General features: G+C 42.6%; 1 protein-coding gene across 1 annotated transcript; it reads right to left on the bottom strand.

Moving 5' to 3' along the window:
• Positions 1-2,863: 2,863 nt before the first annotated feature.
• Positions 2,864-17,431, bottom strand: scaf4b (SR-related CTD-associated factor 4b). The gene is made up of 16 exons (XM_063016922.1): positions 17,290-17,431; positions 16,773-16,856; positions 16,534-16,578; positions 15,608-15,769; positions 15,373-15,490; positions 15,014-15,126; positions 14,841-14,920; positions 14,334-14,394; positions 14,124-14,236; positions 11,752-12,014; positions 11,536-11,636; positions 10,711-10,824; positions 10,261-10,417; positions 10,077-10,162; positions 3,898-3,931; positions 2,864-3,496 (listed from the first exon to the last, which is right to left on the bottom strand). The coding sequence occupies exons 1-16, from the start codon at positions 17,326-17,328 to the stop codon at positions 2,931-2,933; spliced, it is 2,136 nt and encodes a 711-aa protein (XP_062872992.1). The 5' UTR covers positions 17,329-17,431; the 3' UTR covers positions 2,864-2,930.
• Positions 17,432-18,244: the final 813 nt, after the last annotated feature.

The following is an 18,244-nucleotide window of genomic DNA, read 5'->3' as shown; positions in this document are numbered from 1 at the left end:
TTTCTTAGAAGGAACAACATCGCTGGTGCCTCGACCAGACAGCAGGAGTCGCTGTTGCTGCAGAAATACAAATACAACATGGCCAGTTGTGTCAGCGACGTGCCTGGTCAGGCTGGTAGCACCAACCTGAATTCTCCACTGTTGTAGGCTGGCACGTCAGGCCAGTTGCAGGATTCGAGGATTGTTCATGCCAACGCTGCCCACAGTTACCCTGCAGCAGGTTCAGCGTTATAACTCACTAATGTTACGACAAACGGCTGCTAATGACGTGCATTACGCTAACTGACTCGCTAGCTTGGCAAATGAAAGAAGGTATTTAATAAGCTGCCTGTACTTGTAACACTGCCCCCTAGTGGATATTTATCAGCTTACACGCTATTATGTTGCACTTTATGTGAATATCTGCCTGAGCGCCTGAACACAGGATCGTAGGTGACGTGGAGTCGCGTTTTTATTGGGAATAAATTTATAATCGACCTGAAATTATTTAGAAGAAATGAGGTTAGGAAACGCTAATAGATCCACGTCTGTAAAATACTACACTTCCCATAATTCATAGCTGAAAACTCACCCATCAGAATCAGAGACGTCTCTGTAACCGCAGACTCTGAGCTGGACATTCGGTCGGTCTCGTTTAGAGAATAATGGTTTAGCATGAGCTGCCCGGCTAACGAGCGCACTTAGACCTTGTCCAGACGAACACACGACCCGAACACATCAGCGATGACTTTTATTGTGGAGAAATGTCTTTAATTCTGTTGATGCCGAACAGTTCAGCAAGCATGATGGGTAGCGGCACTTGTGGACCACAGATTTAGGGGTCGAGGGTTCCTCGTGTTCCAGGCAGCGGTATTTTAGGGGTGCTGATTCTTCCACGCCCGGCACCTCCAGAATCAGTGTTACTACAAAACTCAGAGCTGTTCAGGCTGCTTGAAACTTTGTTCGGTCAGTATCATCATAAATAAACACCAGTGTGACTTCAAATTCATATTTTAATTTATTAATCATTAAGATTCTGTTAAAACTTGAACATATCGTCTCGTATCTCTGAATTATTCCTCAGTAATAGCTGCCGTGTACAGACGTTCTTAATGCTGATTTTTTAAAATTGTTTTTAGCCTGTAAAAATAAACACATTCAGCATTTAAATGTAAAACGGTAACGTTCGGGTCCAAAATGTGTGAGTCATGTATTAAAATGATGTTTAAATTCATATCTTGTATTTATTCTAAGGAATATGACGACCAGCTGGTCCGAGGGTCTCTGTGCAGCGGCATCGATCAGCCAGCAGAGGGCGACAATGATCCCCTCATAACTGCAGCATTGGCGCCCTCTGCTGGCTGATCAATGCCGCTGCACAGAGACGGGGATAACAGAGATTATGTGTGACTGATTAACAGTCAGTAATTGTATACCCACATTGATTTACATTTTAGCTGTGGCTTATAAAATAATCCCTGAATGTGCGCACCACACAGGTGTTCCTAATAAAGTGCTCAGTAAGTGTATGAACAAATGACATCATTTTAACTCTGGCAACAGTTTAGGGAAGGTCCTTTTCTACTCCTGTTTCTGACTCTGATTTAATGAATTCGGTGTTGTTGACCTCAACAACACCCAACACCTCTGGGATGAATCGGAACTCTGTTTTAGCTTCATGGACTGATCTGGTGTGTAAACGTTCAGGTGTAAATCAGTAAGAATCTTCACATGATTATAAAATAAATAAATAATTGAATAAATATATAAATAAATAAATAAAGTAGGACACCGTGAGTTTGTACAAAAATATTTTACTAAAATAAACTGTGAGATTTTTCCTTCAAACTCCAAAAACAAACGTCCTAAATAATCCTGAAACTGAGATAATTGCGTCTTTTTTCCTTCAGTCGTTTTCTGATCATCATGAACTTCAGAACGTTTCACTGAAACCATCAGAGATCAGAAATAAATCAGATTATTGATCCTGAGAATCAGTGATTAGTAAAACACCAGAAACAAAGATTAGTGTCATTATTATATTATATTATTATATTATTATTATTATTATTTTATTATTATATTATATTATTATTTATTATTATTTTATTATCATTTTATATTATTATTATATTATTATTATTTTATTATATTATTATTATGTAATTATTATATTATATTATTATTTATTATTATTTTATATTATTATTATTTTATTATATTATTATTATTTCTCTGGGTGAAGCTTCATTCAAGCAAAAATAAAAAAACAGGAAATTTTTGTCTGATTTTTATGAGAATTTATTTTATTTTTATTTTATTTAGTTGTTTTTTTTACTCTGAATTTCTTTCATTTTTGTAACTTTGGTATCTTAACTTTATTATTTTTCCTCACAAATGAAAGAATCTGTCAGAATTTGTTGATATTTAGAAGATTTGGATGTGTTTGATGATTTCGGTCGTTACTGAGACGTTTTACTTGTTGGATGTTTTTGGATTTTTTTGTGTCAGGAGGTTTTTTTAAGATTTATTTTTAATATTTTAAAATGAGAAAAAAATCATAAAGTTTCATTATAGAAATTTCTGGGAATTCAAATTATGCCCACTAGATAGCGCCCAATCAACCGGTGGCAACGCAGAGTTTAGAACCGAGGAGTTCAGAATCTCGGTGCTGGTGTGCTAGTGGAATATTCCGCGGCTCCTCCTGGACGTGTGATGATTATTTTCTAGTATTTTTGGAGAATGTAGAATTCAGGTTAACTTTATATTTGTAATATTTTTATTAGTTTATTAGTTTTGACAGAATCTGGGACTTTTCAGTGTTTGAATGTTTGGAACTTTGGTGATTGTGGAAATTTATTTATTTAATTTATAATCTGAGAAATTGTGTTAATTTTTACTGTGGAATTTTTTCGCTTTATTTAAAACGTTTTCGTGAGTTTATAAGAAGTTTAGAAGCCGTTCCTGGAGGATCCGCGCCCCTGTGAGCCGCCTCTGTTCCAGCCACCGCGCCTGACTGTAGGGGGCATCAGAGGTCCGTCGTCGTCCCAATCGTTCTCGAGGTTCGCACCCTCCCACCGCTCTGCCACCCTGAGACCTGGGGGCGGGAAACGTTCTTCGTTTGGACCCCCAAACATCGCGCCTCTGAAAAAACTGGGCGAAGGTCGGCCTGGGCGGGGCATGTTGTCGGAAGAGATGCTTGGACAAGGCATGATGGGGCGTGGCATGATGGGGTGGGGCATGATAGAATGAGGCATGCTGGGGTGGGGTATAATGGGGCGTGGCACGCTGGGGCATGGTATAATAGGGCGTGGCATGACAGGACGTTGTATTCCGTGCTGAGGTATATCAGTACAGGTCCTGATTGGATAGAGCACATTTGGACAGCTCATGTTGGGACTGGGAGCGCTGGGACGGGGCGTTAGGTTCAGTCTGGGGGGTAAAAATGGAGGGTGAGGAGCATTTGGTGTTCCAGTCTGATTCCAGGGTTCTTCTGAGGGACACGTCACCTCGGCTCCTGCTTTCACATCAAGAACAAACAAACCAGAGAATTAAAGAGGAGAGAGGTCATGTGTTCATGAGTTATATTTATATATTAATAATAAAAAAGCTTTTGTTCAGGTTTTGAGAGAGAAAATGATCTGAATGACGGATTAAACATTTCTGTGGAGTTTTTGAGGACTAAACGTTCCAGCATCTCCAGGATCAGACCTGATTCTAATCACTGGTTATGATTGGAACCGAGACGCTTCGTTCCTGATCATCATCATCACAGAGACGAACATCAGAGCTGCTTCATCACGTCTGATCACGTTTATGATGCCAAATGTAATTTACCATCGTCACCACTGTAAACGTTTGGGGTTCCCACAGTAATGTTCCTAGTGTTGGTACCAGACGGTGTGTGTTCAGACTCACCGCTGAAATCCTCAGACGTGCCGCCGTCCGGAATCTGGAAAACACAACAAACCCCAAATCATCAGTAACACTGAACCCGAGATGAAGGCGTGAGGTTAAACGAGGGTCCGGCGGAGGGGATTCCTCATAACTGCTGCAGTTACGCCCTCTACTGGCTGATCGACGGCACTGCGCACTCATCACACTGATCCTCAGAGGAACATGAAGGAGCTTCTGGCAGGTTTTGTGATGGTTTGGGTTCTGATCAGCCAGTCAACAGAAAAGAACATCTGGTAGAACCACACTCTTTATTCTGGATAAGATTTGAACCCTCAGGTCCGAATCCTCACAATCCAGCCTGAACTGAGGGCTCAGATGAACCGGACGCTCGTATCTCTGGTACCTCTCATATCTCTGATATCTCTGGTAACCTCTGGTATCTCTGGTAACCTCTGGTATCTCTGTGTATCTCTGGCACCTTGATATCTCTGGGTATCTCTGGGTACCTCTAGGTATCTCTGGTAACCTCTGGTATCTCTGGGTATCTCTGGGTACCTCTCATATCTCTGGTTCTGGGTCGAGCTCCAGCACTATTTTAAACTCTCTTTTATTCTCTCTCCCGTCTCCATTTGCCCTTGCCGGGATCCCTCTCGGGGGTGTTCTGTTACCTCCTCAGCTCGGTTCATGATGGATCAGGTTGATATTGCTGTAGAGGAAAACGACTTACCCAGAATGCATTGCTCCAATCTAATACAGTGTCCTTTTAAACCCCACAAAAAAGGGAGAAGCTGCTAATGTGTGAACGTGAGCACTGAAATACATCAGATCTCAATTTCATGTAACTGGACCCGCCTAGAGGGTCACTGAGGTCCCCTAGTGGGCCGTGACCCCTGACCCCCCGGTTGAGAACAATTAGGTTATACCCTACCCCAGGATAAGGGCCGCGAACTGAAAACAATGGTTGCAGAGAAAATTCATAATAATTAAATGAACGTGTACGTGACGCCCCCTTGTGGAGACTTTATGTTACATCTTGTATAGAGAGAGTGAGATGGATTATGTGTTGCCTGGTTTGAAGTTTGAATTCACATGTGATAATCACATCACGGACGGAATAAATGAGCCGTTTCTTGTGTAATAAACAATTTGCTGTAAAAATTCTAAATGTGAAGTTTGTGTTTAGTGATTTAACGGTGAAATATGAGGCGTCCTAGCGATCCTACAGTAATGACGTTAGTGTAAGAGACGTTTCTGTGCTGTGCTGTGAGGTATTGTGTCCCTTTGTGGATCCATAATGAATATAAAAGTGTGTGTCTCTACACATGTGATCGTCTCTGTGCTTCACCTCAATAGAACAAAGCAGTAAAGTTTTCTGCTCCCCAGAGTTCATCTGTGTTCAGTTTATTTCTCTCTTTATAAACTCAGAAACTCTAAACACACTCGGTTACACCAGCAATCAGATCTATAAAACGTTTGAGATGTGAAGAGTAAAGAGGCTAAAACAACTACTAATCAGGTGGAACCATCAGGTCCATGAGACACTCGTACAGGACCGGGTTCATATTCCGGTGCACTCGTGGGTTCTAATAAACTCCAGGCTACATACATCACCACCTTCTTCACCCCCCCCAAAAAAAACCAAAAACACTAGAACGTCGAAAACACTAAACGACCTGAGGACCAAGTGAGGAACCACTGAGGTGCTCAAGATCAGACTGAAGCTTTAAAATGTTCCACACGCGGTTGCCAAATCCACTAAACTGCTGCCTTTACGGGGTAGTGAGTGATAAATTGAGTTACGGGCTGCAGTTGATCCTGTGTGACATTTCAGCTCAAATGATCCTCATTCTAAATCCTGTTTCATTTATTTATATTTAGTTTTAGGGTTCAGACTTTATTAAGTCATTTATAATCTAATCTAATCTAATCTCTACTCGAGGCCAGTGATAGCTCAGTGGTTAAGGTACTGGACTAGTAAACAGAAGGTTGCCGGTTCAAGCCCCGCCACCACCAAGTTGCCACTGTTGGGTCCCTGAGCAAGGCCCTTAACACTCAATTGCTCATCGTGTTCCGCTCATTGTGTAAGTCGCTTTGGATAAAAGCTTCTGCTAAATGCTGAAAATGTAAATGTATTCATTACTGGACTGGTAATCTAAAGGTTACTGGTTCAAGCCCCATCACTGCCAGGTTGCCACTACTGGGCTGAACTTACCTGATCTGGTGTAACGATGGTGCATGAGTTTTATTCTGATCTGGAAAATATTTTCACTGTGCTTCTAATAATCGTAAAACTAGACCCCCGGGGTTGGGTGGTAAACACCCAGTCAAGCAAACCCTTACTGGGAAAAACAGAAGATATACCCACCTCCCAGAACTTACTGTACCAAAAACTACATCATTTTTACAGACTATAGTGCCATCTACAGGCCAGTCTTCACATTACTGGTTGAACATGTTAAACCCTGTAGCTTATTTATAACACTGGTACTTTTAGTCACACTTAAGAAATGTTATAGTTTATTGCAGCACCCACACACCCACCCTGGACGCTGAAATGATATTTACATTTTCCCGATGACGTTTGAAAAGGTAAACAATAACTGACTGGACTCACCCGTCACTGTGGTATTACGTCTCAGAGTACACCATCATTTACCATAACAGGAAGTTGATTCCAGTCGCTCCACCAATTCCAGGGTGGCTTTATTTCAGTGCCCAGCACACGCCACTCAAGTTTTAAACCTCAGCATCAAATCCCATCAGAGCCGGATTTAATACGAGGTATTGTTGCAGACAGCACCATCAGGTACAGTTTTGTTTCCCCTGATGATGAATCCTCACGATTTGTACTAATGACCCACCTGTGTGTGAGATCCCAGCAAATCCAGCTGAAACCTTGGTAACCAGTAGCAGTCAGTCATGGTTTTTCCTCAGACGATGAAAGTCCGTGGAGCGGAGGTGCTCGTTATCAGAAGGATGGACGTATGAATTTACTACAGTAAATCTGATTTTCCTCACTGAGAATCCTGAAGTGATTTATTCCGGAGTGAACCTGGTGCTGCTCTGATCCACCCGCGTGTGTGTGTGTGTGTGTGTGTGTGTGTGTGTGTGAGTGTGTGTGTGAGTGTGAGAGTGTGTGTGTGAGTGTGTGTGTGTGTGTGTGTGTGTAGGATGTAATGTGGATCAGGAAACACTGATGATGTTAGGATGAAGGTGTTTACATTTATTAATGACTGATCCTGACATGAATTGAATGTGTGTGCTTTGAGTTCTCTCTCTCTATGTATATACAGTGTATCACAAAAGTAAGTACACCCCTCACATTTCTGCAAATATTTTATTATATCTTTTCATGGGACAACACTATAGACATGAAACTTGGATATAACTTAGAGTAGTCAGTGTACAACTTGTATAGCAGTGTAGATTTACTGTCTTCTGAAAATAACTCAACACACAGCCATTAATGTCTAAATAGCTGCAACATAAGTGAGTACACCCCACAGTGAACATGTCCAAATTGTGCCCAAAGTGTCAATATTTTGTGTGACCACCATTATTATCCAGCACTGCCTTAACCCTCCTGGGCATGGAATTCACCAGAGCTGCACAGGTCGCTACTGGAATCCTCTTCCACTCCTCCATGATGACATCATGGAGCTGGTGGATGTTAGACACCTTGAACTCCTCCACCTTCCACTTGAGGATGCGCCACAGGTGCTCAATTGGGTTTAGTCCATCACCTTTACCTTCAGCTTCCTCAGCAAGGCAGTTGTCATCTTGGAGGTTGTGTTTGGGGTCGTTATCCTGTTGGAAAACTGCCATGAGGCCCAGTTTTCGAAGGGAGGGGATCATGCTCTGTTTCAGAATGTCACAGTACATGTTGGAATTCATGTTTCCCGCAATGAACTGCAGCTCCCCAGTGCCAGCAACACTCATGCAGCCCAAGACCATGATGCTACCACCACCATGCTTGACTGTAGGCAAGATACAGTTGTCTTGGTACTTCTCACCAGGGCGCCGCCACACATGCTGGACACCATCTGAGCCAAACAAGTTTATCTTGGTCTCGTCAGACCACAGGGCATTCCAGTAATCCATGTTCTTGGACTGCTTGTCTTCAGCAAACTGTTTGCTGGCTTTCTTGTGCGTCAGCTTCCTTCTGGGATGACGACCATGCAGACCGAGTTGATGCAGTGTGCGGCATATGGTCTGAGCACTGACAGGCTGACCTCCCACGTCTTCAACCTCTGCAGCAATGCTGGCAGCACTCATGTGTCTATTTTTTAAAGCCAACCTCTGGATATGACGCCGAACACGTGGACTCGACTTCTTTGGTCGACCCTGGCGAAGCCTGTTCCGAAAGGAACCTGTCCTGGAAAACCGCTGTATGACCTTGGCCACCATGCTGTAGCTCAGTTTCAGGGTGTTAGCAATCTTCTTATAGCCCAGGCCATCTTTGTGGAGAGCAACAATTCTATTTCTCACATCCTCAGAGAGTTCTTTGCCATGAGGTGCCATGTTGAATATCCAGTGGCCAGTATGAGAGAATTGTACCCAAAACACCAAATTTAACAGCCCTGCTCCCCATTTACACCTGGGACCTTGACACATGACACCAGGGAGGGACAACGACACATTTGGGCACAATTTGGACATGTTCACTGTGGGGTGTACTCACTTATGTTGCCAGCTATTTAGACATTAATGGCTGTGTGTTGAGTTATTTTCAGAAGACAGTAAATCTACACTGCTATACAAGCTGTACACTGACTACTCTAAGTTATATCCAAGTTTCATGTCTATAGTGTTGTCCCATGAAAAGATATAATGAAATATTTGCAGAAATGTGAGGGGTGTACTTACTTTTGTGATACACTGTATATATATACTGTATATAGTGTGTGTGTGTGTGTGTAAATATATAAGGTGAGGTGGTTTTATTAAGCCAAAAGTTCCAGAACTTCACACCAAATAAACCGTTGACAGATTGGTCAGGTACAGATTTACAGGTAGTGAATAAATAAGCTGGATATAAATCAGCTGATGAAGCGTTTCTGACCTGATATAAGCAGACACGTTACTGCACACACTCAGGACTTCAACTGGAACTTGTTTATCGTCTGGTGTTGATATTTCCCACCCTGACTGACCACCAGCGATGTTAGTCAGTATTGAGTCACGGCTAATGTGAATGAACCTGATCCACGACGGCTGGTTCAGTCCAGCTAACATCTCCACACGTCACCCTGAGCTTCTTCTGGGACCAGATCGGACGCCTCAGCTTTTACAAATTAATAGTACATTTATTCTGCTTCTCAGTTGACATTATTTCATCTTTATGATGAGACTCTGATGATACAGTAAACATGAACACACATTCAGCAGAACCAGAGTTGCCAGGTTTGCGATTTTTACACCATACTGGGCTAGTCTCGGCTTCTAAACGACGGGTTATAAGATTTTTTATGGCCGGACCTGGCAACCCTGCTGCTAAGCAGTCGCTAGGGTAGCTAGGGTATACAACTGAAACTGTTTATTGTTCCTAATTTCTTTTGGACACCATCTTGGTTCCTTGTACCGTCTGTGTTTCCTGCTGGTAGTGAGGAACGTATAACCGCTCTGCTTGTTTCTCAGTACGTTATTCAATACATGACACAAGATATTTACCACTTTAGTATAAAATAAACTGTGTTTATGGGTTAAAATGAATAGTATTGGTTTTATTTCCTTCAAAATAAATACAGTTATTGAGTCTGTGTGCAGCAGGATGACAATTTAACTCCCTAAAAACAGCTCACAGATCCAAAGTCCTCTCATGAATGATCATAAATGATTTCAGGTTCAGGCATTACACAGCATGTTTCATTACTAAAATGCCGTAATGTAGTTGCCCCCTTTGCCCCGTATGTACCTGCACTATGAGGTAAGACGTTCCTGCACCATGATGCACCACACTATGTAAATACACTTGAGCGGGAACCTGATAGTAGGACGGAGGCGTGGCGTTCCCAACACGACCCCCGAGAGCTGAATGAGGCACTGAGGTAAAATAACGAGGCGTAATGTGAAGCCTTTATTATTCATCACTGATACCTCATACACGCCGTGTGTAATAATCCAGTTATAAAGCTTAATAACAGCCAGATAAACATCCAGCCTCCCAAAACAGGACTAAACCCCACATAAAAACCCTTTACCTGAGGCGTGACCGGAGCTCCGTCCTTCAGTTCCAGTTCAGCTCCTGTTCCAGCGTCCGAGTCGGCCTGACCGGGCGCCGCCCATCCTGTACCAACACGCCAAAATCAGGAGCAGCGTTAACTCGACGACTCAGCCACACCCACACACCCATATAGAATTAATGTAAATAAACCCCACACGTACCCGGTTTTAGTGTCTCCGGGTCGAGCAGCGCTCCCTCCTTCAGATCCACCAGCTCCGAACCCTTCAGCTTTATCCAGGGCACGTAGGTCACGCCCAGCTCGCCATCCCAGTACTTCTTATAGCGAGAGCCGACGCCCTTGTTCATGGCCCAGGCGATCTGATACACGCACACACACACAAGGTGGATTTATGGGACGTGTAGTGATGTTTCCCCTGATTGTGAACCCACTGCTGATCTCCGTTATCCCCCGACTCTGTGCAGCACCGTCCATCAGCCAGCAGAGGGCGTCACTGCTGCAGGTATGAGGAATCCCCTCCGCCGGAGTTATACCCTCCTCATAACTGCAGCAGTGTCGCCCTCTGCTGGCTGACCACCACCGCTGCACCACTATAACGGTTTATCCGGGTTTCGGAACAGGAGTATTTACACCGAGATCTCGTCGCTTTTACCTTGAAGGGTCTGCGGTTGATTCTGGCGCTGGACTGAGCGAGTTTATCCAGAGCCGTGTGAGCGTCCTGTCGGTGAACCAACACCACGTAGGCGCATCCTCGAGGAGGAATCATCTGAGGAACCGAACATGTAAATATTGAAATTAATTAAGACATTAACCTCATTAAAAGTGCAGATAGGGCGATATAAAGCTTGCTTGACTGGGGACAGTGTTCCAGCTTCTTTGTATATACAGCAGATTAATTATAGTAGTTCATCTGTTTAGTTTTCACCCCGCATATATATACAGGTATTTCACCCTTATTGTTGTTCTTTAGATTTTTTATTCTCTCCAATGTCACATGCCTGAGCTACATTATTAAAAATGTATAACTAAATTCATTTAATTTATAGATAAATTAATTATTTAATAAATAAATAAATAGATAAATTAATTGTTTAATAAATAAATAAGTTATTTAATAAATAAATAGATAAATTAATTATTTAATATCTATTATTTAAATAAATAGATAAATTATTTAAGAAATAAACAAATAAATAAATAAATAATTTAATAAATAGATACATTATTTAATTAATTATTTGATGAATAAATAAATTGATGAAAATGTCATTAAATTAATTAATTGATAAATAATAGATAAATAAATAAATGCATTATTTGATAAATAAATAAATGAGTTGATCAATAAAAAATATAATTATTAAAATTAATTGATTAAATAAATAGACAAATTAATTAATGAATACATAAATTGATCAATAAAAATTAATTGATAAATAAATACATGAATTAATAACTAAATAAATAAAATACTGACATTTACAGAGACGATCTGGCCGAATTCCTCCATCAGACTGGTGACGTCCTGCTTCTGTGTTTTCTTATCGAGCTGCCCGACCCACAGAGTGGTGCTGCACACTGCACACACACACACACACACACACACACACACACACACACACACACACATTAAATGATCGGCTGTTCCGAGGGTGGGCGTGCTGGGGGGGGGGGATCAGAGCTTCACACTGACCGCTGAGTGTCTCTCTCTTTATAGGTGGGAGTCCGTTCCTCCTCCTCATCGTCTCCCTCATCTCCTCCTCGTGTGATTTAGGCGAGCGCCCCTCCTCGCCCCGCTCCTCTTCACGTGATTCGGGTGAGCGCCCCTCCCCCTCTCTACACCCCTGTCTGTGGGATCTGGGCGACGCCCTCCAGCGCTCACCGGACCGCGAGCGTCTGTACCGGGAATTATGAGAAGCGGATCGAGAACGGGGCGAGGAGCGACTTCTGGGTGACCTGCACACACACACACACAAAACCACACACACACACACACCACACACACACACACACACACACACACACACACACACACACACACACACACACACACACACCACACACACAGTTATTACTGACTATACACTGGTCACATGCAGGAATACACACATATATGCAGTGCACACACACTCAACACCAGTATCTGTATTATGTGATATATGTAGTTGTAGCTTAGCAAATAAAATACAGGACTAGGAATCAGAAGGTCGTGGTTCAAGCCCCACCACTGTCAGGTTGCTGGTGTTGGGCCCTTGAGCAAGGCCCTTAACCCTCAATTGCTTATATTGTAAAAATATTGTAAATGAGAAAAAAAATCCAGGAAATCACATTGTAGGATTTTTAAAGAATTTATTTGTAAATTATGGTGGAAAATAAGTATTTGGTCAATAACAAACAAGCAAGATTTCTGGCTCTCACAGACCTGTAACTTCTTCTTTAAGAAGCTCTTCTGTCCTCCACTCGTTACCTGTATTAATGGCACCTGTTTGACCTCGTTATCTGTATAAAAGACACCTGTCCACAGCCTCAAACAGTCAGACTCCAAACTCAACCATGGCCAAGACCAAAGAGCTGTCGAAGGACACCAGGAAGAAAATTGTAGACCTGCACCAGGCTGGGAAGAGTGAATCTACAATAGGCAAGCAGGTTGGTGTGAATAAATCAACTGTGGGAACAATTGTAAGAAAATGGAAGACGTACAAGACCATTGATAATCTCCGTTGGGGTCAAGATCTCATCCCGTGGGGTCAAAATGATCATGAGAACGGTGAGCAAAAATCCCAGAACTACACGGAGGGACCTGATGAATGACCTGCAGAGAGCTGGGACCAAAGTAACAAAGGCTACCATCAGTAACACACTACGCCGAGAGGGACTCGAATCCTGCAGTGCCAGGCGTGTCCCCCTGCTTAAGCCAGTACATGTCCAGGCCCGTCTGAAGTTTGCCAGAGAGCATATGGATGATCCAGAAGAGGATTGGGAGAATATCATGTGGTCAGATGAAACCAAAATGGAACTTTTTGGTAAAAACTCAACTCGTGGTGTTTGGAGGAAGAAGAAGAACCCAAGAACACCCTACCTACTGTGAAGCATGGGGGTGGAAACATCATGCTTTGGGGCTGTTTTTCTGCAAAGGGGACAGGACGACTGATCCGTGTTAAGGGAAGAATGAATGGGGCCATGTATCGTGAGATTTTAAGCCAAAACCTCCTTCCATCAGTGAGAGCATTGAAGATGGAACGTGGCTGGGGCTTCCAGCATGACGATGATCCCAAACACACCGCTCGGGCGACGAAGGAGTGGCTCCGTAAAAAGCATTTCAAGGTCCTGGAGTGGCCTAGCCAGTCTCCAGACCTCAACCCCATAGAAAATGTGTGGAGTCCGTGTTCCCCAGCGACAGCCCCAAAACATCACTGCTCTAGAGGAGATCTGCATGGAGGAATGGGCCAAAATAGCAGCTACAGTGTGTGCAGACCTGGTGAAGACTTACAGGAAACGTTTCACCTCTGTCATTGCCAACAAAGGTTATGTTACAAAGTATTGAGTTGAACTTTTGTTATTGACCAAATACTTATTTTCCACCATAATTTACAAATAAATTCTTTAAAAATCCTACAATGTGATTTCCTGGATTTTTTTGTGTCATTTTGTCTCTCATAGTTGAAGTGCAGCTATGATGAAAATTACAGACCTCTCTCATCTTTCTAAGTAGGAGAACCTGCACAATCAGTGGCTGACTAAATACTTTTTGGCCCCACTGTAGGTGCCAATCCACCTTACGCATGTTGGACGGTGGGAGTGTCGAAAGCTTTTAAGACAGGATTATAAACCAGGCTCATGAGCTCTTCTTCATGTCTGTATAGAGCTCACTCATGCTGGAACAGGACACGACCTTCCCTAAACTGTTACTGCAAAGCTGAAAGCATCTTATTTACTTTATACGAGTGATTTTTACACTTGTGAGTAACTACTGACTGGCTGACACACAGGAACTGAGTAATCAGAAGGGGCGTCCCAATACTTTTGACCATACAGTGTATCACAGAGCAGAAATGTTTCAGGAACCTGGATCTGGAGCTCCTCCTCCTCCTCCTCCTCACAGCGGCGTCTCTGCTGGACGAGCTCCTGTCGGCCACGCCCTGTTCACTCTGCTCTCCTGCCTGTACGTCAGAACAAACCTGCATCCACACAGCAGAACAAAGAGGATCATGGGAACACAGTTCTGAGCCCTGATTGGCTGTGTTTAACACCGGTGGCGGCTCTATAAATCGTTACCGGGCGTGGCTGATGGTTGAGGAGGTGATGCTGCAGGTCCTGCTGCTGAACTGGAGGGTTTCTGTAACACACAAACCTGCACGTGTTAGTATCAGAGATCAATCTTGTGTAACGTCTTCACAGAGGAGGGGGAACTGTTAGAGCTGCAAAGACAGCGAGGGTCGGAATGGAATGTCCAGCAAACGAGCCAGTGTCCACAAACTTTTAGAAATGTAGCATCTTAAGACTATTTCAACAGGGACAAGAGTCTCAGCTGTGCTACCGATTGTTCGGCGCCCCCTAGTGGGCACGACTGGCAGACAAAATCGACCACAAGTCTGCTGGGTGGGAAAAGACGGGACTAAAAAGTGGGCGTGGTCTTCGGCGCTGTGTAAGGACCCTGGTTAGTAGGTCGAGGGGGATAAGAAGGGGTCGGAGGGAGGGCGTGTCAGGACAATACACCCTCCTCGTACACCATCAGGGTCTCCAGCAGAGGAAGAGGAACTGGCTATGACGTAATAAACTCACGTTAGCACTGCTGGTTGCTCGTTATGCTCGCTAGCCTGTCCGCCGCTCGTCCGCTGGAGGGTCTGGAGGATCTGCTGCAGCTAAAACCAACACCAAACCAAAGGTCACCCAAGGTCATTTACACCAGTAACACCAGTAAGACCAGTACAAAGTGAAATGTTCAGCTCACTCACATCCAGGCTCTGGTTAGACTGGAGAAACTGGGACACCAGTGCGAGCTGAGCTGCTGGTTCGAGAGGTTCGGATGATGTGGGCTGCTGTAGGGATGGCACAGCATGAGAAGAACCTGCCAAATAACAAGGTTACACGGTATGTCCAAGGGTCTCTGTGCAGCACCATCGATCAGCCAGCAGAGGGCGGCAATGCTGCAGTTATGAGGAATCCCCTCCTCGCATTGGCGCCCTCTGCTGGCTGATCGATGGTGCTGCACAGAGACAGGGTTGAAGCAGTGTGTGTGTGTGTGTGTGTGTGTGTGTGTGTGTGTGTGTGTGTGTGTGTGTGTGTGTGTGTGTGTGTGTGTGTGTGTGTGCACCTCTATTCTCCAGGACTGGCACGGTTGGCGCTGATGCCATGTCCACCAGAGGCTGGATGACGTCCATACTGAAGACAGAATTCTTCACCCACAGATTCAGCACACGCAGGATCTTCTCCTTCACACACACACACACACACACACACACACACACACACACACACACACACACGTTGGTCTCCTGCTCCACGTGTGAGGAAGCGTGAGGCTGGTCCAGTCCGAGGTTCTGAGGTACCTTATCATCAGGAGGACACTGATAGAGACTCTGGAACGTGGACGTCATGTTCCTCAGGAACCTGGGAGCGAAGACGTCTTTATCTGCGCCGAACTGATGACGGGACTGTCGGATTATAGAGTCCACCACGTACAGACCGGGGACCTTCAGCTCTGGGTTACACTGCGCACACACACACACACACACACACACACACACACACACACACACACACACACACACACACAGAGTTTACACTCACTGTAACAGGTCCTTCCAATAAACTTCTAATTATTAAAGAATCAATCAGTGAATCAGTGAGTCAATCAATAAACCAGTCAGTGAATCAGTGAATCAGTGAGTCAATCAATAAACCAGTCAGTGAATCAGTGAATCAATATAGTCAGTGAATCAGCAAGTCAGTTGATCAATAAGTTAATGAATCTATCCAGTTAATTAGTGAATCAGTGAGTCAGTGAATCAATCTAGTCAGTGAGTCAATCTAGTCAGTGAGTCTGTCTCCTTGTAGGAACTCTGTTACTCATTTACTTAATGGTTCATGTTGATCTATTAAGAACCAGTTTCTCACCACCAGCAGTGGAAGGATCTCAGGTTCCATTACTAACTGGTTTATGTGAACTATCAACCTGCCCCTGCTCCCTAAACAGTAAACTGTATACAGCAGGTGTGTGTGTGTGTGTGTGTGTGTGTGTGTGTGTGTGTGTGTGTGTGTGTGTGTGTGTGTGTGTGTGTGTGTGTAACTAAAGGACTCGTGTTTCTGTTTTAACTACGAGACGTTTACTGATCAGAAAACCCAGAAATCACCCTCACACCAACCTGCACTCACACTAAACCACCAACCAATCATTTTATTCTTAATAAATAACTTCAAGTTCATTCTCAACTCAAAAACTCTAATCAAAGTCCAAAATATACAAACACGTTACCTTCTTAATGAACTTCTCAATGACCTGAACCACGTGTTTATAAAGCTGGTGAATAAAACAAGAAGAGAAGGATCAGTGCAGAACAGCAACACCTCAGTACAATAACATTCAGTTACACACTAAACATGATCAGCTCTGTGTATGGTGCAGTGATAATAATAACCATCTAAATACAAACACAGATATTAACTGTATATGTATATAAATAAATAAATAAAATAAAGGAATTCCTACTTTACCTTAATGGCTTTGAGTCCAGCTTTTGTAATGGACAGCATCATTGCTCGTGAGATGGGAGGCTTCATGTCCATCATGGACGTCATCTGAACACACAGGACAGAGACTTTTATTAAACACCAGCACAAGGGTAAGTGAAACCGAAGTGAAACCGAAGTGAAATCGAAGTGAAATGGATATTCTTGGCGATAAATGCTTTAGTGTTATAATTTCATCCAGTTTTTACATCACAGCCCATTTAAACCTCAGTGCAGCACGTATTACGAAGGCTATGCCTTTATCACGCATGCGCAGTTACAGCTAGGCCTGCATGACAACTTCAGCTAAACTAACAATACTTATGTCAAAATGTGCATGGATGATAAACCTGTAAGCATGATTACTGCCGTTTTTAGATTAAACTTCATTTTTTTGGCCTCAAGCATAAAATGTGTCAGACAAAACAACTGTTATTTGGGTGTTAGCTAGGTTAGCACACACAGCTAGCATGCACAGCCATCAATAATACACATATTTTACCTCAGTGCTGAAAGCTTCCACTGCATCCATATTGTTCATGTTGAGTCTTTAGTGTTTATTTATTTAGTTTCATCAGTAAAAGAGAAAATGCCAGAACAGTGACGCTGTTTCACTTTAATCACAACTAGTCACCTCGGCTCAATACACCACTGTACAAAGTTAGTCGTTAGTTAAATCTCAAATAACCTAATCCACCCTATAAAGGCAGCCTGTTTAGGGTATAAACTAACGGCTTCTGCGCCCTACATAGTGCACTCGGTGTCCAATAGGAATTGATTTAGGATAAACCCCGCCCTGACTGCGCGCTGCTGCGTAGTGACAACGTGAACGTCGTTTCCATAGAAACTGTCAGAGCGCGAGAAGGTAAGAGAGGCATCATAAACATTAACTTCATTATTATTATTAATGTTTAACTTTTACTAACATATTAACTTTATTATGCGAAACAAACATAAAATCAGTGTATTTAACCATCTAATGAGCTTAAATATAAAGCAGAGTAGGTTTATATATTATATTAACGGTAAATCTCTGGTGCCTTCAGTTAGCAACAGTAAACACAACACATGATTATTATTATTATTATTAAATTATTGTTATTAATTTTTCTTACTGATTCACAGCACAAAATGTTTAATTATTTCATTCTTATGAATAAAAAATAAATAATAAATTTTCTTGTTATTATTCCTATTGTTATATTCCATATATATATAAATAAATAAATTTCCATTATGTTTTAACCTTATTTGTAACGAGGTTTAATATATAAAAATATTTAATAAAAAAGGGGAAAAAAGAATTATTTTATCTTTTAACATATTATTATAAGAAAAGAAAATGTTTACTAAACAAATGCATAAATAATAAATGTGTTATTTTTTATTTATTAAACGTTATGAAGTCTAGTACTAAGAAAATATAATAATAATACAGTAATATAATATATTTTATC

This window comes from Trichomycterus rosablanca, chromosome 20 (genome assembly GCF_030014385.1).
Source record: "Trichomycterus rosablanca isolate fTriRos1 chromosome 20, fTriRos1.hap1, whole genome shotgun sequence".
In the NCBI taxonomy this organism is placed as follows: domain Eukaryota; kingdom Metazoa; phylum Chordata; class Actinopteri; order Siluriformes; family Trichomycteridae; genus Trichomycterus; species Trichomycterus rosablanca.
This window is presented reverse-complemented; position numbering and strand designations above follow the sequence as displayed.